At 39.7% G+C, this 27685-nt stretch overlaps 1 protein-coding gene across 1 annotated transcript in view; it reads left to right on the top strand.

Annotated features, from left to right (window-relative positions):
- The window catches only part of lrp1bb (low density lipoprotein receptor-related protein 1Bb), a gene marked incomplete at its 5' end in the record, with an annotated part of 216928 nt that extends 207865 nt beyond the window's left edge, over positions 1-9063 (top strand). The window contains 6 exons of the mRNA XM_079277460.1: positions 2533-2646; positions 4291-4367; positions 5052-5142; positions 5502-5652; positions 7005-7079; positions 8095-9063. Of these exons, the coding sequence (XP_079133586.1) occupies positions 2533-2646; positions 4291-4367; positions 5052-5142; positions 5502-5652; positions 7005-7079; positions 8095-8235 (649 nt within the window). The 3' untranslated portion in view covers positions 8236-9063. The remainder of the gene's footprint in view (positions 1-2532; positions 2647-4290; positions 4368-5051; positions 5143-5501; positions 5653-7004; positions 7080-8094) is intronic.
- Between the last annotated feature and the right edge of the window lie 18622 nt (positions 9064-27685).

Here is a 27685-nt window from a genome sequence, read left to right as displayed (position 1 = left end):
CTGGAAAGAAATCCTTAAATTGAGGGAAGATTTGATGTCACTGTGGAGGCCATGGCACAGCAGGGAGCTGAGTGCCAGTACACCATCTTATGCTGTGTGACACCTCACTGTGGCTTAAGGTTTTTAGGCAGATAAAAAAAAAGGGTTTCAAAGCCCCTTCAAAGCTTTGCCATTCTGAACATATCACACTGTTCCTCCTTGCAGTTAAGAGCTGATGTCAGGCCTCTCTGACTCTCTTCAGTAGTAGGTTTTAGAATTTCTAAAAAAAAAAAAGAAGTTGAGGAATGTGTCAGTGTTAGGACACGCCATGAAATCCAATGGCAAAAACTTGTAACAGACAAAAGCTTGACTGGCAGACACGGGGGAATTATTGTGAAAGACGACTCATAAGCGCTGGCCATAGATTAATACCACCTCAACTATAATCACATGCAGTGCTGTGTTGAAAATCTCTCCAAGGAGGAAATTGGAAATCCTTTTCAAAAGCCAAACTCTTTCTTTTTAACTGCCCATTGTCCACCGTAGTTAAATTGAAATTGTGCGGTCATCACTCACACATTCCAGGAGATAGAATCAATTTCTATGCAAATGATCTTATTCGAGGAGGTTAATCGATCTTGAGAATGTGGTTTATTATTTGCTGCACAGAACAGAGATTATGTGAGATGATGGATATGTCTGTGTCAAGAAATCATAATGTTTGCCCTTAATACTCTGAGTAAATGCATATTTCATCAAGCCTTCCCAAAGCAAAAAAAAAACCTTGCAGGGCAGAACTGCATCAGTTGCAAAGATAATTCTCGCATTAAACACTGAAAAAATATTGAACAGAGTTGTGTGATTCAAGACAGCCATTGGTAAACACCCAAGCTCTCACGGTTATTTACTGAGATTTATTTATACATTATTCTTGAAAAGCATTTCAACTATACAATAGCTTTTTTCCCCTCAAAATGTAAAAAAAAAAAATCACACTTACTTCAACAATTGTGTTGTCAATCAGTAGATAACCACAACAGTATTTTATCTGAAGTACGACTCATCTCTGATGATGTCGCTGAGAAGCTGGCTTTGGAATACGTGTGTACAATAGCGTTACTTTCTTTCAGATGAAAAGATGTTCTTGATGTGACACAATGTTGATGTGTCACTTTGACTTTTCATTCTACTTCTGAATAACACTCTGTCCAGACCGACTATGATAGAACGTTTTAAAGATGTCTTTGCAGGATTGGCACATTCAGGATCCAATGGAGTTTGAACAGGTCCCATATTCTTCTCAAATATGATTATATGTAATATGGTTTTATTATTAGGGTTCAGTTTAGAATGAGTTATCCAAATGCAAATGAAAATGTAGCTTACTCCCTCACTGTATGGATTATGTTTCCGAATATATCCTATTTTAACATTTGGATGCAAAAATTCCTATTGAACTAAATGTGACACTGATATGTTTACACAGGGTCGAATCCGTTCAACAAGTCACAAAACAATTTTCAATATTGTTTTGTGAAACTGCAAAAGTATAGAGAGCTGAAATCACGACTTCCGGGTTAAAACCACCTCACCTCAGTGCAGCCTCTCATTCAACATTTCTTTCTTTATTCCAAGACAAACAGAAGAGCTGAATTATTATTATTTCTTTCTTGTTATTTTCTCCTTTACTACTGTAAACTGAGTAACACGTGCACAAAAAAATGAAAATACTTGCTCTTTGATTTTTATGTCATATGGTGCATTCTCATCAATAAAGTATATATATATATATAAAAAAAAAAAAAAAATGAGCTGAATTATTAAATAAATCCTTATCTTAACATATGAGGCAAGCCACACAACACACTGTTGACTCAGCCTCTGTTTCCAAGGTTGGATGTATTTGTCGTTGGTATTGTTAGGAATGTGAATGTGATTTGAAGGGGCTTACTTCTGGAACAGGAACCCGGAAGTTCTGGTTTCAGTTCGGCTCTCTATATAAGTGCACTTTTCATTTATTTTAAAGGGCTGTGATTGTGTTTCTTGAACATATTATTATGTATAACGTAGTAATAGACTGTTGACTGACAGTTGACATTACAGTATGTGTTTTTCTGTGTATGTGGTAGAATGTGATATTCACAATACAGTATCTTCTCTATGATTGTGTTTTTAATACATCTTATACATTTAGATATTTACATTTTATTTTATTCTCTTTTTATATTTTTTCAGCTGAAATTTAGTCAAAATTAATTTTCTGTTGGTCTTATTATTACAATCAAACACCTTACTTCTCAAGAAAAAACACATCTCTGAGGTGTGACCGCTGTAACACTTCTCTTGCAGATGTTCTCTCACTCAGTGAGCAGTAAAGTTGACTTGTGTTCATGTTATTTATTATGCTAATTTCCTTGATGCAGACACAACATTGACTTTCTCATATTTTATGACTGAAGCTGCTGAAAGAGATTGCAATGTCGGTCTCCACTCATCAAGCAGCAATATACATTCTCTGGGCCCTTTTATCACTCCCAACACAATGTTTTCCAGCTGCACGTCAGGGTTCAAGAACCAACGTTGTGATGAGCTGGCCAACCCCTGCGATTACTTCTGTCAGAATGAGGGGATGTGCACATTAACAGCTCTTAACAAACCACGCTGCAAGTAGGTCCTTCTCACATCTCCAGCTGTATTCAGAGCCCACTCACCCCTTTTTGTCCACACCCACACCCCAACTCCATCCGGCTCCATTCCAGCCTCAGTCCAGTATTTGGGCTCTTTGTCACATTGCCGCCTTGTAGCAACTTATCATGTAATAAGTGTAATAAGATAATGACTTGTCAAAAAGTAGGCCAAAATGGTGAACTGAAAGACAGTATAATGGCGTTATTTTATTCCTAGATTATGATCACATTTATTTATTTTTAGAAAAGCTCTTGGTCTTCATTGAAATTGTTTTCAGCCATTTGAATATGACTGGAGTGTGTCTTTCGTAAAAATGACATGACTTTCTATTTTGATTGAAATGCGTTTTGTCACACTGCCCTGGCTCAAAGGAGGATAGTTTATCTTATTAACTGTAATTAGTATGCTTTTAAAATAAATGTCTTATTACCCTGAGATGACTTTAGCAACTGACATTTAGGTTCATCTATCTCAGCATATAAGCATGTTCCCCAAAATGTATTTTATTATTATTAATATTATTTTTAGCACAAGTATTATTATTTGTATTGTTATCCGTAGTAGTAGTAGCAATAGCAGAAGCAGCAGTTAGGCCTCAGTAGTAAAATATTTATATTTTTTTATTTCATAAGAAACTAAAATCCTTTACTTGAAGCTCAATTTTTACCAACAGTGTTACATTCCGAGCAAGTATTCGCTGACGTGGCACTTATTACATTATCAGTTGCTGCATGACTCTGTACCTTTGCTGCCCCTCCACTGCCACCCATCTCATGCAGTCGTCACCCAGCACACAGGACTCGGGAGGGGATGAACTAAAACCTGACACTGTCTGTGTGATGTGGGCATCATTCTGTGCGTTTGCAACCTTTGCATGAAGGCAAGTTCAAGATGTTATCGACCAGTCATCACGAATGCAGACAACTGGCTAGGTTGAAACAACTCATCAGTAATCAGTGTTTATGCCTTTAAACCCGGGTTAAGAGAATTTCTTTATTTCTTAAAGAATTAGTCTTTTCATTGCTCCCAATATTTCATTAAAATTCATGTCGCTGTGACCTTTCGTTTAACAAGGGGCGTGATTCATTTCCTGGCTGTGTGGGGCTGCATTCTTATTTTTGATAGCCTGATGTTCTTAGCGTGCATGTCATTTAGAGTAATTTCTTTCTGTCATCATCCAGTCGCACCCACCAGATCACTCATGCTTAACAGACCCATCTGCGTCAGTTGTGTGGAATTAAATATCACCTCCTCTAACGAGGGTCATACATCACGCCCATCGAATCCCATTGGAACACAAATGAGATGACGACTTGTTGTCCTGCTGTCATCCTTTTGATATTTTCCACACTGAATATTCAACATGTAAATTCACACACACACACACACACTGTTTATGGACACAGCATGTGTATATACATAGTGCTCTCTCTCCAGGTGGTGTTTTGTTTGTGTTGGCTCAAAGCACTTCATAGCGAGACTGAATCATAATGTGTTTGTATCTGTAAGCCACGGTCACATCATAATGTAATTCATGTTATAAAGCTGTTCTCACAGCAGTTTTCCGCTAGGAATCATATTCTAATGGTAGATTAAGTTTTACTCTCTTTTGACCTCCTTCAGATGTTCAGCCAATTGGGCAGGAACACAGTGTGAGAGACCCGCCCCTAAAAGCAGCAGATCAGACAACACCAGAGGAGGTGAGTATTCCAAGTCGAATTATAAAACCTTACAGTTTCCTGTATGTATGAATAAATGTATGTCGCTCCTACATTGCCCGCACTCCATGTTTGTACATCTTAAATTATCGTATTTTAAGCATCCACACATTTTTACAGGGAGGTTTAGGCCTACTCCAACTCACAGCACACAATTGGACTTGGTCCTGATTGGCAAAGAATTCCTGAACTCCATCCAACCTTTCCAGTTTGCAGTATTTGAAAAGAAAAGCCTTTTACCTAAGCAGGTGTACCTTGTATAAATTAGAGTTCAGTTCACTTATGTGAATGTTCTGTCTGCAAATTTTAAGTCAAACATTGAAATCTCTGAAGGAAAAGTTCTAAATACCACGTCACCGTTGGGACTTCTGCTCGTCCTCATTTCCTTGCTAAGATATTTGCAGGTGTTCAAAATTATTATATTATCATTATAGACTCTTTTTATTCACATCAATATTACTGCATAGACCATATGTACTGGGAAGCTGTTCTGAAAACAGAGTAAAGTGTGCCGTCGATACAAAGCCCAAGGGAAAAAAAGGAGGCCTTTTTTTAAAGCCTCAGTCAGGCACGCTTACACACAACGTGTCACTATCTGAGCCCATCTCAGCTCCTTTCAGTCGTTGCTCATCTTTCCACGCCATCTCCTCTCTGTCCGTCTCTTAGGGAGCATAGCTATCATTGTGCCGCTGGTCCTGCTGGTAATCTTGATCGTGATGGTGGTAGCAGGTGTTTTCATCTGCAGACGGAGGCAAAGGTAAGAAAATAAATAAAATGGAATATAAATAGAATATAAATAGGAAAGAGGCTTCTAAGCGACAACAGATGACGAGAGATGCAACACTGTGCAGCTTTGGAGATGAATGGACAGATTTGCTTTATAAATGAAAGGTTTGTTGTTTGTTTCAACATGTTCAACCTGACTTCTGCACGAAAGCCTCTGATTATAGTTCAGCTTTTAGGTCTGCCCAGAAAACGTTTGGTACTCCAAGTGTGCCAAGCAGTATGATGTCATTTTTTTTTTCTTTGTTTGTGTGGACCTGGGCCGGAGCTGAGCAGCATGTTGACCTGCATGTTGTGTATCGTGTTAATGACTCCTGGCTCCGCACACCTCAGGGGAAAACGCGTCCAGAGGCAGCCCATGACAAACGGAGGGATAAACGTGGAGATCGGGAACCCGACATACAACATGTATGAAGTGGACCACGACAACCACGCTGATGCAGGCAGCCTGCTGCGACCCAACTTCACGCTGGACCCTCACAAGGTTGGCTTCATGAGCTCGATGACAAACTAACCGCAAAAACAATAAATATGCTCAGCTTCTCATTTTAACTGTTTTTAACAAGATCCTTCTCATGATATCTTCCATGTTGTTTTCATTGTCACTACGTGTCAAATTATTCAGTTTTAACAAGAAACCTTTTTTATTTGATGCTGGTATATTATAAAATGCTGCGAGCTCGTTCGCTGATTTACTCTGACATTAAATCCTTTCCCTAGCTTTAATGGTTATTCATGTTATTGACCGGACAACAGATTTAAGTTAAACCATATCGTGTGTACTTTTTTTACAGGATGGATCTGAAACAAGAGATCCAACATTACCAATGTGCTAAAGAAATATTGCAGTTTATCGAGTTAGAAACAAGTTGTATTATTTTCAGTAAATCATCCTTGGATCTATATGTAGCTATTGTGTGAATGTATCACTATGCTCAGAACTAATTTGACAGGAATTCCACTATTTCCAGACATTTTATCGAATTTATCACCATACGCGTTTATGAAAAGTGCTGTGCATTACTTTTTAAGAACTCGAGTAGCCATATTCAATCATGTCCTCTTACACATCCTAGATAAATAGTACAGCGCTTGAAAAGGGAGAGGAGCTGATTTTATTGATCTTTAGCACACCCGCTAATGATTATTGCTGCAACCCGCATCTCCTGCCATTAAACTAGTGACGCCCTGTCAATCACGCCCAGCTGAACATAGTTCAGCCGAGAATGCAAGTACATGGGTGTATATAACCTGAGCAAACAATCTTATTTCTGAGTTGAACTGCTCCAATAACTGTGATAATGTGACATGTGGTGTTGGGAAGAATGAAAAAGGGAACTGCATCAGGTTTTCTGGAGATACGGTCGTGTGCAGTAATGTCTCACGTGCCATGAACGAAGAGGGCTTTTTCACCCGGCTGGTGATTTATTCTGTTCATGGCCCTCAACCCCACACTAATACTCAGGATATCAAATGACTCATAACACCTTTACTGATGTTGTTATCTAGCTTTACCTGCTCGAGCTTCAAGCCGAATGCTATTGCTTCTTGCCCTGCCAACTCTGACATCTGCTTTTCTCAGTGCAATCTGGCTGTACTTTCAACAAAGGCGTGCTGGCTCGAGTCTAAACTAGTTCATGTGTTCCACTACACTCTCTCGGGTCCCCGACAAATCTTTCAACTCTGAGCAGTTTTCCTGGTTCATAAAAAAGATTGTCGACGGATGAAAAGTAGATGGCGATGCGTTGTCATAATGCGACAAACTGTTTGGTGTTAGCTGTGTTAGTGAATTTAACTTTTGCACTGTAAACGGAGGTGGTGCCTGTTGTTTTGCAGGGCTGGTGTGTAAAATCCAGTGACCCTCACACCTTGGGCATCAATTCTGTGCCCAAGGAGGTAATCCCCGGACAGGTGAATGTTCCAAACTTTACTTTGTGTTTGCCCTCTAGAAAAACAAATTCACCCTCATGTAGGCAAGCAGTGTGCACTGTGCAGTTACCTGGCAAACGTTTAACTACCCGTACCAAATAAATAAATGAGCTCAAAGTGAGTCCCGGTAACATCCACAGTCCTCTTCATCTGTTTCCTACATCATTTGTGAGATCAGCATTTCATTTCCGAAACGTCAAAAGAAAACGTGTTTAAAGCTACTGCTGTACTGTACTTCAGACAGTGGGCTTTGCGTGGATTTATGTTTAAATTGGCTTCCTCCTGCATGTTGCTGTGTGTTACCGTACTATTGCATGCCAAATAACAATCCACTAATAGCATCTAGGAGTCTTGTCTTGTCCTTTTCTTTGTACTGCTTCAGATAGATAGAACACTTTAAAACCTTGATGGTCACAGTGGACTTTCCCTAAAACCTTTTTTTTTTTTACTATATAGCTAAAAATGGCCCTTGTGTTATGTGGAACAGGAGTTTGTTTGAAATGAACCCACACACAATTAGTCACTTTTAGCTCACGTTTTTTTTTTTTTTTTTGCAAACTGAACCTGCAAACTCTTATCAACCTCAATCTGTATGCTACCTGCCCACCACAAAAAAAACAGCACACTGACAAAGTTAGCCACTAGCCACAGTAGTGAACACAGCGAGGTATTTAGCAGCCAAAGAGCCAGATGTTTCTCTCACGAGGCGGTGGAGACCAAAACAGAGCTGAGAGAGTTGGATTCACCAAGTGTACAAAACACGACTCCAGATGAATGATGATGCTGTTTCGTACCTACTGGCTTTAATTAAAAACGTTTGCTCACGTTTTTTTGCCACAACAACAAGAGATGATCTGACAGATGTTGTGTTCTCAGCTTGTTCCAAAACAACAACAACAACAACAGTGTATTAATGCAGCTTTAAGAATCTCATTGTTCTAAAGGGATTTATATAAATCCATATTTTATTCGATCTTCTTTTTTCTTTCCTTCACAGCCCATGAACTACTCCAACCCAGTGTATGCAAAGATCTATGTCGACGGGCAAAACTGCCGGAAGCCAGTCATCAGTATTGATGAGAGGAGAGAGCTACTCCCAAAGAAACTAGAGGGGACAATTCATGAAACCGCCGCATAGCCTAACTTTACACTTTGTACTTCTTTTTTACTACATTGGACAATGTATAATATAAAGGAGGAAACAAGAAGTTCTCTCTTTCCTACGAGGCTCTTAGGTTTTACTGGTTTAGCATCAGCATAACGTCCTTGTTGGTGTGCTGAAGAGATTTATTTTCCATTTACTGTTCTAATGTTTGTCAAACATAAATTATGACACTGACGTTAAGCTGCTGATGTGCAAACACTTTATTAACACCACAAGCCACACTTTGCGCACAGTTTAAACCTGGCAGTGCGATACATTTGTACCCATAACTGTTTCTAGTTGAAGTGGAATCCGGACAGTGTGTCGTTTTGTGAAGATAAGCGAAGGCAGGTCGGCTCAATTTTTCTGAACAAATGTAAGTGTCGTTGAGAAGAGTGACGTGGAATGTTTCTAAGGCCAAATTATTTTTCTTCTTTTACATGTCATATGACGTATCGGACCACAAAGCTTCTCCTCTAAGCACTGAAGCTTTATATTTTTGAGGTTTTATATATTTTTTTTGTTCTCCTCGGTACCTGAAGGATCTACTTACTGGATTCCCAGTGAAGGCCATACTCTCAACGTGATCTTTTCTCACACATGTTATCCTGTCTTTTTCATAGCTGTGGATTTACAGCTCCATCTGCCCCGTTTCTAACGTAATATACCACATTATCTTTTGGTGAAAGAGATTGAAGCCGCCCTCGAATGTTCTCCGATCAGAATCCCGGATCCTCTACTGTACACTGAAAAGACAGATACTGAATACCATATTTTTCTAGGTCTCATATATCAACAGATGAATAACAGATTTAGACAAGGAAGAGATTTACCCCAGCTATGAAAGGTTATTAGGAGTTATTATCAACACATCTGGTACTACAGGAAAGATGATAAATATAAGAAATTTTATAATTTTGTATTTGATTTGTATGTTGTTTGGCTGCTTGTATTTTGAAGAAATGTATTAAATGTAAGTAATTTTTATATAAAAATGTAAATCGATATTGAATAAAGGGGGCTTATTTCCACGTTGTGTCCCTTTCTGAGGCCACAGCAGATCCCACTGCAGCCCGTTCAACCCGTCATCAAACTGGCACGGTCGTTATGTTTCCGCGGTACACGTGGCCACTGACCTGACGAGTCGATCAACAGTGTGAGGTCTGTCGCTTGTTGCGCAGAGGAACGTGGTTGATGGGAGATTATTGCCCTCCCTGTGTGTGCAAGAAGACCAATACAATTCATTACCTGGTGGTGGTGACACAGCGTCGGAGCCTTCTGCTGAATGACAATTCAGTCTCCTTTCACTATACTCACAATGTCCGTCTCTCCACACACTGCGCCATGGCAACCAGAGGGAGGCAGCGGCACTCCTGCCCTTTTCTGTATCTGTCTGTGCCATCAGCTGGATCAGCAGCCCACCACATTTTAAAAGATGGTACAAATAGATGCCACCGGTTTCCAGTTTCCTTAATTGTCCTCCACAGTAAACCTTTGAGGACGCCAGTGAAATCCACTCTGATGAGACAGGACATTTCCAAAATGTTAAACGTGCGAGTCCAGATTAAGGTGTGTATAAATCCGGCCCATTTTTTACAAATCAAAAACATGTGTGACTGTAATTGGACATGTTTTTTTCTTGGATAAAGCATACAAGCCAGTATGCTGAGAGGAAGGGGAATCGCTGCACCGCTGCTGCAACTGTGGCTGAAGAATATCAAAGCAGTAAACTACCTCGAATGAATCAAATGTTTGATTTGTCTGTGCTGATTGAGGGATCCTGTGTTATAACATGTAAGGATCTTGTTGCAAAGTTCATCTCCATCTCTTTTAGAATAGTGGTTTATGGGGTTTGCAGTACCGCGGTTTGTCGAAAGAGATGAAGGGCCAACCACTTGACTCTGCTATCTCATGTCCAGTTTTCTCGATATAGTTGTGTAAAATGAGTTCAGGGTTTTGAAAACATGTATTCGTCGGACAACCGACGAATACATGTGTTGGGTCACTTGTATTTGTTGCATTGCTCAGGCTTGGCTGGACAAGAAACCCTCCTGGTTTGAATCACCGGTACAAAAGATGAGCTACTCCATTGGGAAATATCTGGTTCTTTTCTCAAAAAGTCAAAAGGTACAAGCCAGTGTTCATATAAACATGAAGAGAAGAGTAAACTAACTTCCCAAGAGCATTTCTGCAATGAATATCCACTCACTGAGCTTAAAATTCAGTTGTATTGTACTGAAGCCGAGAATGGCCGTCCTGGCAATTTTCTATTTTTTTTTAAAATCTCGTTATCTCGAAATATCGAGATAATCAACTCGTTATCTCAGGAAAACAAAAGGTTGTTTCCTCTTATTACTCATGTTTATCAGAGATCAGCAGTACAATCCCAGCATGCATAGAGATGACTGCGATCAAGCCGCCTCGCGTTTCCACGGTCAAACCGGCTGACAGACCGAAACCTGAAGTGCACACATACTCTGACTCATACGTTTGATTGGCTTTATCTACAGTCTTTTGTATCATATACTTTTTGCAAACCGACTTTACAATCTATGGTCAGCTAACTAACAACAGTGTCAGTACATTGTAATTCATCGGCGACACAGTCTTGAACTAATGTAGACCTCCAGTGATAGAACTCAGCGTCACTTACTCAGCCCCTAAAGTGCATCAAAAGAAAACAAAACTGAAATTTGAAAACTCCTCCTGAACTAAGAGATGCCTGGCTCTCCCCTCCCCTCACCTTGCCTATTGATTCATTGTCTCTTTTCCACTTAGCAAGCATCACCATTCTCCTGCATAAACATGAGAAAAACCCAGAGGGCTCATCTCTCGGACAGAATCAATAACAGCAGGAGTCGTATTCACATCATATACCACAGCTCCTGCATACTCATGCTACAGCCTGCACCGAGGAAAAATGCAACAACCAAAAAGTGAATATTAGAGCACGGCTGAGAATCTTTTTCATTAAGCCATCAGTAATTCTTGGGTTGGACATCAATAAACATGACACACCCTCCATGTTCAGAGCATTTTGTTCCAGTTAACCAGACAGGGATTTAGACGAGACTAAAACGACCTAATATGGAGATATTATTTGAAAACATTCTTACTCTAGATTTACGCTTAATCCTAAAGGGAAGGGTGTCCATGATGTCCATTAACAATCATCAAATTTCTAATGTTTTCTACAAAATAATTATTAGTACTACTGAGCCCAAAGTTACTGTTATATCTTTCATAATATTCAATATTTGAGTAAGCTGCAAACAGTGGGAGCCACGAGTTACATTTAGCTTCCATCGTATAGTTTGGGTGTGGAAGGTAGACGTGCTGACCTTGTAGAAAATCATTAAAAGAATGACAGGTAACAAATGATATCATCGTTCATAAATCACTTTTATTATCAAGTGTTTTGGAACGAGTCCTAAAAATACCTGTAAAGTACATTCTGAAGCATTGCACTCCCATCCATCTCATTTCTAAAGGCTTTTTACTAAAGAATACATCTTTTGTTCTTGAAATGTTGGTCAACAAGCCATCGTATTTACATGCAGCAGAGAAGCCTGAAGTGGAGGATGTTCCGTGTCCTCGCAAACCTTGACTAATGACCGGATTAAGGGGGGAAATGGGGCAGAATTGTAATCCCCGCAGTGAAAGCCGCACTGTCACTAACGTTGGCCAATGAATCTGTGGGAGAGTCCACTCTTTCTTTTGGCAGCTTTTGTGTTCCTGCAACAATCCTGCTCTCAGTCCTTGATCGCAGCAGCCTTGCAGCGCTGAAGACCACATGCTGATTGGACCACTAGTAATTCAAACATGGAATTAGTATAAGTGCATAAGTGATATACAAGTCATTTGGATTTGTTTCTAAGCGTATGATGATATACCTATACTAAACATACCAGAAATATACTTAAACTCATGGCCATGCACACAGATCTAGCTAAATGGACAGGTTCTTAATGCACAGTGTTCACAATGCACCGGGGGGGTCAGATGCTCTCTGAGGACACCGACTCTGGCCTGAAGGAATCACACGACGGCACAGCAGGTGATGTTACGTCACCACCACCAGCCCGTTCTTCTGCACCCTACTCAGCTCCCTTAAACTGGTATGTTTTCTTTTTCAACTAAAATCTTTTCCTGTCATAGACCCAGAGCAGCATGCTCAATATCACACTCCTCTCTTGCAAATCATAACAATTTAATTGGAATCCCTTGGCAACCTCTGTTATCCGCTCCCCTTAATTGCAATCCTGTTTATTTTGGTGTTTCAAATATCAGATCCCATAACAATAAATGTTTTATGCCATGATTTAATTACTTTCAAAATCTTTGATTTTTGTTTTGTCACCACTGAGACATGGTTATCTCAGCACCCCGATTTATTTTTCTTTACATCATAGAAACTTCTTTGTTGAATGATAAACTTAGAAGACCCAGTGATCATTTTAATATACTAAAGACCACCGAGGCCAAACATGCTTTTATCCAAGAGGGTGCTGAATCCTGATCCCGTTGTAAATCAAAGACATGATTCCTGTTTTAGGTGATTTTAACAAACATGCCTGACCTTCTCAGACTATTGTCACTTATTTTATGGAGACTTTGGAAACTTTTAACCTCTCTCAGCCCATATAGGGCAGGAATTATCATGTCTGTTCTAAATACACGCAATGATGACCACATTTTATTTTGAACCATTATATTCACCATGACTTATTTTAACATTCCGTGAAACTTCAACTGAACTACTGAACTGAACTTATATATTGTAGTGAAAATCAAAGTCACAGAGAGAAAAATGTGAGGTTAAACTCAAATTTGGTGACCCCATAAGCCGCTGTTTTAGACTGATGTGCATTTGAAAATAGCCAAACAAGTAGGAGAGCATTTGAAGCGTCTGGTTGACTGTCTCCGCCTCTCTGTTCATTCTCTTCCTCCCTGTAGACTGCCTCTAAAGTGGAGAGAGGAGCGGGGGTATGTAGCAGAACAATTGTTCCCTACCTCAGCAATATAGTCTGTGGGTGGGAAATGAAAGAGGTGGACTGGAACAGAGGACTTTGTTTTCCCTTGTTTGTTCTGATACGGCCAGATATGCATGGCTGGAGGGATTGTGCTCTTACACATCTGATCTATTAGCCACAGACTGACCACTTCCATGGACCATTACGCATGATGGATATACTTACAGACCATAGTGTGTGGTGTACTCCTATCTGCAAACAAATTCATCCAAACGGAGAAAAAAAAAGAAAGTGAATACTCCTAAAGTAGCTCAGGGCTCGCCTCTACCTCTCTATTCCTCAGTGCCAAATTGGCCATTTTCTGTCTGCCTGTCTGTGGCCTGATCTGGAAACTTGTAAGGTGGCCTAAAGTAGGAGAGCATTTGAAGCGTCTGGTTGAACCTCAACAGCAGCCTGCCTCGCTGTGTGCCATATTCACAGTTGGCAAGTCCGAGCTCTGGCTGCAGCAATAATCACGCTATTGGTTTAAATCCTCTTCATGTCAGTCGCACAAGGCCCTGCCTGCTTACAGGAGGCAAAAAACCTGCTGTGGTAGGAGATGTTGAGGAAATGATATGTTAGCTTTTTTCCCCCATGGATTCTCTGTGCTAGTCGAGGCCCACAGCATGGCAGGAAGCACCTGAGCTCATGACCCTTTCCGCTGTGAAAGGGTCATGAGCAGGTGAAACTCAGGATTCTACTTCTGATCTTTTGGGATGTGTCAATGCGAATGTCAACATTTTCATTTTAAAGCCCACTGACTTTAGATGTCTGTCTTGTTGGTGGTTGTTCACTGTGTAGTTTCCTGTATGCTGCCTTTGTTGTCATGGCTGGAAGCTTAACAGAGATATCCCTTCATTTGCTCCCTTCAAAGAAAGAAAGGAAGAAAAATGGAAGGAAGGGGGAACAACCTTGGCCTTTCCTCCAGCTTTGCAACCTACTTGAGAGACAGCAGCTGTAGCATCCCCTATTTTTATTGTTGTGGTGCCAGACAGGGCTCAGCAGTAGAGAAGCCAGTTTGAATCCACCTACTCGTGTGGCTTGAGTCACCCCAATCTCGGAACCCATCGGCTATCGGTCTGACTGAGGAAAAGCCTCTCGTGGCAAAAAGGCTGTATTTGGGATTTCCAGGTGAAAACTTTTCCAGTGCGTTGGTCATTGTTTCAAAGTCCAGTAAGGAACTTGAGTTACAAGAGCAGAGTTGGAGTTGAGAGACGATGTTTATAAAACAATAGAAATCGAAATCATTGTCAGATAGCCAGTAGGTTCGGAGATTGAATGTCGGCCAAAGCGTTCCGCCTCTTTGGCTCTCCACACGGACTGTTTACCTGCATTCAACCAAAGCCTGCTTGAACTCGATTGGTCAATTCAAACTCGGAAAACAAACAGAAACCAGAGCGCTTCCGGAGCCCAAACTGTGTCCTGTTGCCTACAAATTCTACATGTGGATGCAGAATCTGTTTATAGAGATAAGTCACCAAAACCTGCTGTGTGCAGGACATTTTTGAGTTTTAGCCGGGAATGTTTTTCATCCATCCCCGATTCTTTCTGAATATATATGAATCATCATAAAATGTACATGATTTAATTCCTGACTATGCCAAAGTGCTGCTGCCTGTGTGTGTGGATGTAAAGAGACTGAGGGAGTGGGGCTGAGTAACTTGTAGCCTCTTGTAGCCTGTAGTCTTGTAGTCCATTTGCGCAGCATGCCATGCTGGTTCTGCTCGTACAGTGTTTTTTTTCTGGCAGAAAGTGTTGGCCTTTCTTAAAAGATCAGAGAAGCGCTCAGAGTGGCTGCACAAAAAATAGGCGGCGGCTCAGAGAGTTCTGAAAAAAAGACGCTCGGTGCAGCGCTTTTCTCTAGGCGGCCGCATCAGCACTCTCCTCATTGGGAATATATGTACGCTGGCGCTCACAGAAAAATGCTACAGGGAAATGTACTAAGAGTTAAGATAACTGTTCAACATGGCTATTATTCAACGGACTTGGGAGGGTTTGGCCTTCACAAACACACACAAACACACACACCTTACACCTCAACCCCAGATGGTCTGAGTGGAGCCCCAGACCCAGTGAACTCAGAAACGCCCCTGCGAGGGTGTACATGCACACGTACCACCAACACATAACATTGTAGGTGGAGCATATGCTAGCAGTATTGTCATCCACTGGAAAATATCGACGAATGTGTGAAAAGTGCATCGTTGAAGTCAATTCACAGCGTTACACATATCAACTGTGTAATGCCAGAGAAAGAAGTGCAGTGATTATAGTTCATACATTATATTTTTTGCATTTTCCAAAAACATTGTCGACTCATGCATAATCTGTCCATCAAAATGTGTCACTATGAATGGGCTCAAGCTAATCATATGTTCTTTAAATAGTTGTGCATTGTTGCAGTGACATGTTGAAATGCAGTAGGAGGCCGGATACAGTTTTGACTGCTGGTGGGATGTGATATACACCAGGCTGTTAGTGTTGTGTACTTGTCTACTCGAGGAACGCTGGTTTGTTCCAGTCTATGTCGATGTGACCTTGGACATGACACTAAACCACATTGCTCCCGAAGGCTGTGCCTTAAGTGTATAAGTGTTGGTATGAATGGTTAGTCCTGATGGGCAGGTGGCACATTCCATGCACCTGAAATCAGTGCATGAATGGGTGTGAATGGGTGAATGACATGTAGTTTAAAAGTGCTCGGAAGACTAGAAAGGCGCCATACAAGTACAAGTCCATTTACCATCTATTACCATTTACTTATAGAAGAAAAAAAAGGTCACATCATTGACACGCTTGCACATTAGTGAATCCTGTATTTGCAGTAATCTGTGTGAACAGAGAACAAGAAAGGTGTTAAACGACACCTTTGGTGCTCTCCTCAGATACAACATCTTTAAAGCAGATCTTCTGTGGGTGTCAGGTTTAGATGGAGGCTTTGGAAAAATGTGTCTGCAGTGCATTAGAAGCAGAGATAAAATTAAAAAAAACAAATCTGTGCAAGTGTTAATGAAAAGTAAAGGGCCAGCAACCATATTCATCACCGGTGAGTGTGGTGTCATCTGTGCCCCTGTCTGCCTTAGAGTCTCGCTAATCTGCTGTGGATGACGCGCAGGGAACTGAACATGTAGGCATTATAGAGAACAGTGTACACACACTGTTCTCTATAATGCCTATAATGGGGATGTTTGTGATGTGAAGAGTCCTTTGGAGGTCCACTGAGCTGCTGTCAGGTGTTCAGGTGACCTAAAGCCTGCAGGGACAGTGTGTACAGTGTATGTATTTTACTGTAACTGGAGAACAGTTCACACAACCATGGCACAGCTGAACTCTGGGTGAACTGTACATTAACATCTACAGTTAAATAATTGATGAAATGTTCAACATGACAATCATTATGATGGCAGAAGCAACTTGATTCGATTGGAATAAAAAACAAAACTTAGGGTCAATTGACTTAACCAGATAATAAACATCTGTTGAAGATCAAAGGAACATATTTCCAGGACGATGATTATCTATTAAACTTCAACCTTTAATTATGTTTGCGTTTACCCTTTTCCACCATAATTAATCATAATAGGAGCTAATTTACGACTCCACTTTGGTACCAACAATTCATCCACGTTAAACCCCAACTTAACATCCTTATTGCAATGAATTCAGAAACCATGACAACCAATCCATATCGTGGCGAAGAGACATTCGACGATGATTTGAATAAATGGCACATTTCATCTCACTGCAGGCATGTATTGAACGATGAATACTTCGCCGAGGCCATCCTTCACACAGAGGTTCTGGTCGCATGTTCACTTCCAACTTCACGTCCTCAAACTCCATCCCATCCCTGTGGTCCTGTCGCACCCGAACTTCCTCGTTACGTCACCACAACAAACAACACGTGAATCTGTCCAATCTCCGTCCCCTTCCTCAGTCCTCACAGCCTCACAAAGCAACGTCACCTGAAACTGCATTTAACGTGTGACTATTATTGTGTACTTTGTTTTTAGTGTATTGTTTTAATGTATGATGATTTTAATGTAAAGTGCCTTTGAGTGTCATGAAAAGCGCTATATAAATAAAATGTATTATTATTATTATTATTATGTATCCCACACGGTGCAGTGTGTGTTTTGTATTCGTTGTGCAGTTGTATTTGACTTGGCACTATGTTTTACTCACAAGTAAGATCAATGATCTGGATTTGAATATGAACTCATGAACCTGTATATTAACTGAAATATAAATGATAGAAAGAAACGCTGCAAGTAACCTGAATATTTAAAAGTATTTGTCATTGGTCAGTTCCTCAGTCAATGTAAAGAGTTAATTAATCATGAGTACAGGAAATGACCATTTCCGGCCAGGAAAGATGCTCTGCTGCACCGGACTGGATTTGAATTACTAAAGAGTGTGGTTGTACGCAGAGCCTGTATCTATGTATTATAGATTCACAGATTCAGCACAGCGGTATCCAGATGTGTAGTGAAGTCCGCCTTTTTTAAAGGTTGATCTAGTGAGGAGTCCAAAACAGCATCTAATAAATATAATATGAATTATTTATAGAGATGTTAGGCCTGCATCATGAAAAACATAAAACGCATAAAACGAAAAAAATGGATCAAAGGAAATGAAAGTGCAGCGGAGCAACCAATCCATCAGAGATCTTTTAAAGATGTGAAAAGGGCCGGGGTTGGCGTGCATTGAGTCCATCAGGAAGATGATTCCATCTGTGTGCGATGTATAAAGCAGCTTCATCTTGTTTGGTCACCAGTTGACTGCTTTTTCAAAAATTCTGAGTGCCCTACTGGGTTAATATTCGCCTGGGAGATCAGAAAGGTTTTTGTGCGAGATTGCTGTGTTATTTTCCAAACTAATTCCTTTCCTTGATTAAAGCTGTTGTAAAATACTCACTCACCACATTGCAATTTCAGTATTGCTGTGCCAATGAATAACTTGTGAATTTTGATTGACTGGGTAAGCTCAGCGTGGATAAGTGGTTGAAAGAGACTGACAGGATAGTGGAGGAAGATAAAAAAAGAAAGGAGGTACTTTGAAATTAATTGCAGAAAATCAAGAGCTTGAAAAGTCAAGAAAAAGAAGCAGGGACTGTTTTATAGATGATGTAGTCAGACCTGGTGTGCCAAGAAAGATCTGGTTATTGAATTTAAAACAAACAGCAAAATGTAGCTAAGCTAGGTTCTAGCAGTGATGTTGGCCTAGAAGCAGGGCTGAACCAGAACGTCAATGATTCACCCGTCAGCCTATCCTGGTGTCTGTAGAGTTCAGTTTGACGTCTTTGTTGAAGTGGAAAAAACTTTGCAGAGAGGGACACGACAGACAATATCTCACCACCAACCCTTGACAACTCGAGTACTCGCAGGCACTGAATCCAAACGCAGCTGAGGATCTTGGCAATAAACTCCGTTTCAATGTGAAGCTGCATATATGGGACGCGGAGCTAAGGAGGGCAACCACCAACCGCAGCCTTAATCCGTAGAGAGAGCCGACAGGGATTTATGTTTGAGCAGCTAGAGGACCCACTCTGTCCTGCTGCTTCGTTGTAAAAAATACTTGCTGTTGCTGCCGCCCAGCATTTCATCTCCATCCGAAGCAGACAAACTACAACGACCTATAGTTAACGATGTAACTTCTTAGCTAGCTTGCATGTTTTTGCTTATTTTTCTCGAGCCATATTGTCAATTCCGAGCAATTCATTTTTGTTTGTGTAGTTTGGTTACTCAAATAGGTCGTAAGCTGTTCTAACATCACTGTAAACCACGTCTTCTTGAGGCTTAGGCCTATTGCTTAATTATGCGATAGCTTGGGGGGGGGGGGGTTAGCCTTATTGTGGGTTGTATTCATTCAGTCACACAACACAGCAGCGGCTGTAGACACATCTGGTGGAGATCTGCACTCTGAGTGCAGCTTTCTGCTTCTATATGTAGCTGGAAGCCAGTGTAAATATGTAAGGGCAGTTGTTATATGCACAGCTCTCTTGGTTCTTGTTATAGTTCTAAATGAGCTGAAGTTGTTTAACAAACCAGACAAGAATACGTTAGTCCACCTATTTGGAAATGAAGGCATGAATACGTTTCTCTGAATCTTGTTTGGACACGAGACCTCTTTTTCTTGCTATTTATTTGCGACAAACCGACACCAGCAAATAATAAGGTGTGGTTCGCCTCTGGGCAAAAAACATAATATGCAGGGAAATTAATTCATCAGGACATTTTTGTTCAGGCTCCGAAACTGAATAAAGAAGTGAGAATTGTTATGTTTGTTTAAATCTGATCCAAAGTGTGTGCTTGTGTGAAAGAGAAAAGGCATCACTGCATGAACAAACAAATAATGTAGCCCTCTGTTTGATAAATGTAACCCTAAAACTGCCAAAACAGACATTAGATGAATCTAGAAGATTATGGTACATTACACACTCAAGGTTCATCCAAATTGAATCAGCTTCTCACATTCAAAATGATCCATCAGCCTTAGCTATACCTGTTATTTATTGCTAATAAGCTAAAGTGAACCCTAAACTCAGGTGGTAAACACCTTAGCTCCATATATTAATTTTATTAAACTCTTAAAACCTTACTCTTGGGAAGAAATGGCTGAGAGTGTCAAATCCTATGAAAGTAAAACCGAGAAGAGAAAAGAGGCAATGAGCCAGTCACACCATTCACTTCATTTATCATACGTAATGTGTCCATTTTTGAAACAAAAGCTCTCCTCAATAAAATGTTCAAAAAGGAATAGCATCCCTTCTCTTCTTTACAGATGTATAATGAATTCAGAAAGAACAAAGCATCAGTGACGTGAAGATGTTTTTTGTGTAATGATCAAGATACGTGTCTATTTGAAGGCAGTACAGAAGCCTCGAAATATACCGCCTTTAAGCTTTGTAAGGTTCCCCCGTTCTATTAAAAGTACAGAAAATATGAAGTGTCATCTTTTGCTCAGTGGATAAAAGGTGACAGATTCACATACATAATTTAGGTCTACAGTGTTTTTAAGCCTGCATTCTCTGCTCACACATGTTAATGTTTCAAATTACCTTTTAAGAAAATCAGCTATATGACTGTTTGGATGCATCCTGTCTCGTCTTATCCTCTCTGTACGTGGGATACAATGACAGCATTACTGTTATAATGACTCGATGAAGCTCTTGTTGACGTGGACGTAGCATCTGTTGCCACCTGTAGGATTCTGTAATCCCTTTCAAATATGCCCCAAACATGCTTCATTTCACCCTTAATATTTCCAATAACATTCAAAATTGCCAAAAAGTGAAATTAATTGTTGAGCCTCCAGAGTTTTCTTTGAGCCAGCATCTATCGGCAATTTTCCAACCAAATGTATCACAAATGTTAACACAATTTCGAGAATATCTGGAAAAAAAGAAATTGAATGTGTGTTGGCTCACCTGTTTCTGTTGCATTATATTACTTTTTATCAACACACCAACTTCTTAAGCTCAGCCAATTTCATATAACTTTGTTGCAATAGTTGAAGTTGTTATTCTTATTTCTGGTGTTCCCGTAAAAATGCACAGAGAAAGGGCAGATTTGGTACTTCTGACACCTCCGCAATGACTTTCACACTGGTCGTAATTGCTTGAAACAAACCGTTGGTAACTATTTCAACAAGCAACCTTAAAATGAAGGGCATATTCTCCTTTGAGCATTAACACCTCATGTCCAATTCACACATCAGTCCACTGCAGAATCTTCTAGCCGTGAGATGAAACTAAATCTTAAAAGCCCATTCGTATTTCGAAATCCAACCACTAAAATAGTCCGTCTCAAAAGAAGACTAATTATCAAAGGTGTTCAGCACCTCAGAGTGCAAGGCACCGAAAAGGTACAGTTTGCCTTTAATTTGCAGGAACGAGATGACGATCCAGAAAGTGCACTGTTGTAAAGTCAAAAATATGTTCGGTGCCAATAACCTCGAAAATTAAGTTCCCGGTAAAAAAAGATGAATCTCATCCCATCACCCTGTGAGGACCAGTAGACCGCCGTGTTATCGAGGCAGCAGAAAGAGAAATGTGATGTCAGTTTACACATCTCAAGACAGGAGAGTAACACTTATTCATCATGAACACATCTTTGAAGGCAAAAGCGACCTACTTTTGCATTTTACTGCCACTTGCCAGAAACAAATCTTGTCAGTGAAGAAATATCATAGAAATTGACCATTGTCTACAGCCTTTGCTGCTTTCTTGCCTCTATGCTGTTGTTTTTTTATATTTAAGTAACTAAATGTATTTCAAGGCTTGCTTTTAAGTTCATGATTGTGAATCTGGCACCACATTTCGAAATATTTGGTTAGAAAGACGGAGTTAAACAGACAGCCATTTATCATACTTGCTTGATCATGGTAGAGTTATCTTAATTCAGGTCACCCTTCTAATTCTGCTAATTTATTACCACTATGCAAATGTTTCATTGAAAAAAAAAAAAATTTAAGAATTGCAGCCTCGTAAAAGTTTATGTTGGCAACGTACTAGAAACAAAACTGAAAAGCAAAATCATTGAATCAAAAACATACTGTATACTTTATATTGTATGTGTTCCATGAGCCACTGAAAGCAATCCGATAGTTGTCAACAGCTATCCACATAAATAATAACAATATAATGCATTTGGTAATCATTTTGCAAGGGCCCGGTATGTTGTCATTATAGTGCATGCATTTTCCTCAGTGGCTGTGCTGTAGAAAACACATGCAGAAAAAAGCATTTCTTTGACTCTCGTTAGTTAAACTAATTTGTTTCACAATCCATCACTTTGTACAACATTTTGACAGATACACGTCTTCTTAGCCTGGTGGCCATTACACTCATCCCACTTAAGCCATCTGAGAATTGTAGCATTTCAAATGAAGTTGGTGCTACATTCTTTTCTCCGCATTAACAATCCCAAAAGTCTTTTATTGCCTATAGCTACGGTTCAGCCGACATGAAACCAATTCGGAATGTTGCTTGGAAAGAGTATTTGAATATCTTCATGTCAGTGAGACATATTGTGATTTTTACTCTAACTGTGTAATCTGTCTGAAAATGATCTGCAGTTTATAAATTATGCACAGAGCACAGTATACTTCAGTGAGGGAAACACAACTAAATTTGCAAAACTGCAAAGCTATTTCCATTTAGAAGGTGCTAATTATTTGATATTTCAAAGGGATTTTACCAAAATATATACATAAATCAAATAGGAATAAGTCATGGGATGATATAAAGTCTCTAAGCAAAAGACAGTTATGAAGCTGCATAGTTTGCTGATAATCCCCAGTGACTTTACAGTTTTGTATCAATTTCTTCCCCATTTTTAAATTCTACATCATCTGAGACTGATTTATCTCATTGATGTTTTGATGGATCCACTGTGAATGACTCTGGTGTCCTCCTGAGTATTACTCGATCGCTCCACCAGCAGCTTGAAATGTTTGGTTTGAAGTGAAATACTCCCAAAGCTACTTAATGGACTGCCATAGAATTTGGTTTGAGACATTAATGGTTCTCCTCAGGATATAGAGCAATAACTTCATTATCGCACAATCAGGAAGTCATAAATATGAGAAATCATCGAAAACGTTTCTTCTAAAATACATAAATGCCATGTGCTACATGTGCTTAACTTCTATAGAAAAAGATAAAGTATGTGGTTTTTCATATTAATACTAAGCCACAGAGTCAACAGACTCAAAGATCCTGCATAATTGAATGTACGGTTGATTTAATAAAGTGATTGGCTGCCTGTTGATTTTTTTTTGGTATCCATCTCTTAACAATTGCAAGAGCGATTGTTTGTGATTAGGTGTCTGAGTATTCTATTGAATTATAGAAACTGATTCAGATTACGTCTAGAAAATAATCACACAGAGTAAATTGTTTCTGTGAAAGCACCCTTTTGCTGGAGGCTGAATTAATTAAAAGTATTTGTCAATGCCAATAAAATACTCTTAGTTTCAGATCAATTGAATGAAAACATAGTTTTGCATATTATATTCCATTCCTGCCAATTAATCGCCCTAAATGTTACACTGTGCCTAATATTGTGTGTCCAAATTGAACGGTGTGTGCAGTGCAATCCCTTCCATTGACTTCTGTTTGGTCATACACAAAGCTAATAACTAAAGTGAATTTATTGTTATTTGTAGAGGTTTTTATTGTTCATTGTTATTTCCTTTGAATTATTTGTAAATATATTTGAAGGGCTGAGTTAAGAACAGCTTTTTAATATGAATATGTCTATTTTAGTCAAACATTTGTGCTACCCTTGAAACCACTGAGACAGGAACAGGTTTTTTTACCATGTTTATTTGAGGTTTGCTCAATTGTTCAACATCAACATCAACCTTAACTGGGATAGGATTAGAGAATCAATTACATTGCATGAATGATTACCCACAATGCCGGTTGAAATGATGTTGCAGATCCATTCTTATGTGAGGCTTCCAATAATGGGACTATAATGAGGATCAATTCAGATTCAGATCACACCCCCAACATCAAATAGAAACAGACAATTGTAATCTCATTACCATATCAGCTTCAGGGTACAATATCCGTGGAGACAGAAATTAATATGAAATTGCTGCTGGAATCTTGCATTAATTTCGCAGCAGGACTTTTTTTTGTCTCTGCCACTTTATATATGTTCCTCCACAGGTGACCAAAACCACACCACACGCTGCATTTCCCGAGTCACAGCCAGTGAACTACTCCAGCAGTAAAATGTAGTGCTGTTGCTGATGTGAAAAACGTTCCGTCGCCAAGTTTGTAGAAATCATCCTCCCCGAGTTCACTGTGTTAATGAATGATTATGTTCATTCCCATCCTCAGCGACCCCTGGAGCCACAGATAACTGTACAAGGCTGCATGCAGGTAGCGATCATATTCAGTGCTTTATCGTCTTTATATGAACTTCTTTTTGTAAAAAATAGAAACAAAAATCCTTTCAATCACTCAAAATCCAATTCTGCCCTCTAACGGGCTTTGCTATTGGCCTGAGGCGAGGGTAAAAATAAAATGTGGTGATATATAGAGCAAAAGCTGAGACGGATGACACACTCCCTCGACTTACTGTCAGCTTGGCAGCTACGTGAAGGGAGCCGGTGTTGTTATCACACTCGCTGTCTCTTCCCTCTGCAATTGGCTAAGTTCGTAGCTTAGCTGATCTCGAAATGTATTTTTCAGTCAATGAGACTGATTTTTCTAGGTTGGTGCTTAGCTGACATAATCGTTATCTCGTGAATTATACAGCTCATAATGCTAACTAGCTAAAGTCCCTCAATGGTACTTGTCAGACAAGTGGCGTTGCCCCCCAGCAGACGCCGCAGAACAGATGTAGAGTGAGTGAAAATGTTTGTCCTTCCTACTTCTCGTGTGACTGACGAGCACGAACACACACGCAAGCGGTGCGTGACAGCTTGGGCTCTGCTCAATTGGATGCAATGCACCTTACAGAGGCAGGCAATTCGCTATGAAAAAAGAAAAAGGCAAGAAAATGGTTCACTGGAAATGTTTGTCCGGCCATTGGGCCCCTAGCCTCACACCAGTCTGTAAACACCCATCAGCATGCCATGGAGGCCCTAGAGGTGGAGAGGGCAAGTTCATTTTGAATAGCGGCAACAACCGCAACTGAGAAACACAAGCTGCTCAGTCTCACCCTCTTAACCCTCCATTTGTCATTGTGAGTCATTTTGTTGTGTATTGTACTATGTATTAATTTGTCTTTCATGAAAAAGGTACTAAAATTAAAATGTCATGGTATCGGATACCATTAAAATATCATAAAATAAGTCAAAGTATGGTATCTCATAAATGTCATAATACGTTATACGTTATAGTATGCTTTCATTGAGTATTTCATTAAGACGTAATAAAATGTAATGCCATACCAATGTCACAATGTAAAATTATAGTATAACATAAAAACAATAATATAGTATGCCACTAAATAATGTTACAGTATGGTATGCCTTCAAAAATATTATATTATATCATAAAAAAGCCTCCCATGCAAAATACATTTTCAGTTCTGAGCTTTGCCACAACACACTGTCAAATCAAAATGAAGGGGGTGTGATACATACTTGTTATGTAGGTAAGCCATTCTTATTTTTAGCAATGTAACTCTCATTGCTTTGAACAAGTTGTAGTTTCCTCCAGCAGACATTCATCCTCATCTCAGCCTTTCTATGTATGTACATTTGGATGAAGTGATGAGCTAGTTTTTGACAGCAAAGTGGCACCCATGATGGATGAAAACCTGCCACGTTCACAGCACAGCAGCCTGTATTGAAATAGCACTCTCTGTCGCCACAGGTCCAAGTAGCATCTCTTACTTTTAAGTAGAAGCTGTATATGGGGCCTGTCACCATTCTAGGCACATTTACTCACATATATGACAGCTGACACAGATCCATCGAGCAGCAGCAGGTGTTTCCTGTCAGATATTGTCATTTACTGTTGTTATCTTTGACAGCAAGGACCACTACCGCGCTAGTGATGTTGATGGTTGACACGTTTACTTCATAGTTTTACAGTTTTTGTAAAGGGCACATTTTGCCTGAGCCCAAGGACACACACCATGACCTCATATTCTAACTGGGGTAAACATCAATGCTGCACCCAAGAATGAGCTCTTCTTATGGCGTCCTTTTCTTCACGGCAGACTCAGTGAAGGTTTTGCATCGTACCACTGCTCCCAACTTATGATGATAAAGCAGGGTATGCTTGAGGGCTTGGCTACCTTGTGATTAACAAGCATCTGCCAGGGCATTGCTATCACGCTGTTGTTCAGCATTCGGAAGTACGAAAATAAACTCTCAAGATTGTTTTTTTTCTGGTAAATAGCTGAATTACAAACGAGCCATGACAATACATGATGAAATGCTATTTCATGGTTCCATCTTGAGTTGTCAATTGTCTGATGGGGAATTCGCATCAAACTGAACTGGTTCAAGGTTTTTTTCTGAGAAGTGTGTTGCTTCTTTGAAACTTGTTTGGTTTGCATTGTGTTGCAATCACAGAGTTGAGTCATTAATGAGGTTGACATGCACATTCATTTCTGTTGTAGATTTTTATCCTACAGTTTTTGATTGGGCCTGTACTAACTTAGGTCACTGTTCACTTACGCAAACAGGGATTGTAAACCTGAATAATGCCACAGTGTGGTAGAATACGTCAGCATAATTGGGTTTCTTGAAACTGGGATCATAGTTTATTCAGGGTACAGAATATAAGCTGTTTACTTACATTATGGAGATCTGTGGTATGTTTGTGGATCTTTGTTGGATTTTGATGTCAGTGTGACTAAAAGCTGTGTGTGAATATATGAGACCGTTCCCCTTATATCTTCTGCTACATTTTGTGGAATAGTGGTGCAATAAATGCCCGGTATTGTTTGTAATGTTTAGCACTGTTTTATTTATTTCCACCAAGAGTTAGAATGTGATGTTGTTCAAGTCGTGTTGATACAAATGGGGAGATGTGGTTTTCTAATTACACAATGTATGTCTTTGACCAGAAACTGTGCAGGAAGGAACATCTAGTTAAAGGTAAGTTATCTCATCGCAATGAGAACCTATAATAAAAACATTTTGGTCTTTCATTTTTGTAGTTTTTTTTTCTTTGAACCACATGTTTGTTATTCAAATGCATGAGGTTTTCAAGCAAAGTCATACAAAATAAGTTCTGCCATTTTTTCTTAAATATTGGATTGATTATCAATACAGGGAGCAGACTAGAGAAAACTAAGATGTGTTTGTTATTTACAGTGTATCGGCTATTAACATAAATTGTATTTAGGAAAAAAACCAAAATGTGCATGTAAATGAGGAGTGCTCTCCCCTATGTAGCAGATTCTCAGACTTCCCTCTGAAATATATGAAGTAGTATTTGAAATATCGAAAACCAATTCTCTATTTTACCGTTTGGTGATGGAAATGCGTCTAAACATAGAGCATTACACAATCATCATGTCGTGTTCCTATGAATCCATTGTGATGGGTGCTCTTAATGTGACTTTATAGTACACCCAGTTCAGCTCGTTCAGCTGACTGTGCTTGTTTTGACAGAGCAATCATGTTGAACTCTAAGCGACGGAGCCACAGCAACACCTTTTTTTCCTGTTTCGAAAGTCAACACAGTACACAGTTGAGTGTCAAAACTTCAGTAATGAGCTGGGAGATTCTTCCAGGTGCTAAAAGATAATGAGCTCGTATGTCATATGGTGGAGATGTAGCCAGGAGGAAAAGTCGAAAAGGGAAAATAGTTCAACGCTGATGGAACGAATGAGTGAAAGTTTAGAGTTTAGACATTTAATGGTAAGGGTACACTGGCTGACTGTAAATGCAGTTATGATGACAGTAGTCATTTTATTAAAAGGGAATAATATTGTAAAGGTTTTTGAATT

Source organism: Melanostigma gelatinosum, assembly GCF_949748355.1.
Source record: "Melanostigma gelatinosum genome assembly, chromosome: 10".
Taxonomy (NCBI): domain Eukaryota; kingdom Metazoa; phylum Chordata; class Actinopteri; order Perciformes; family Zoarcidae; genus Melanostigma; species Melanostigma gelatinosum.
Note: the sequence above shows the minus strand (reverse complement) of the source record. Positions and strands in the feature narration are given on the sequence as shown.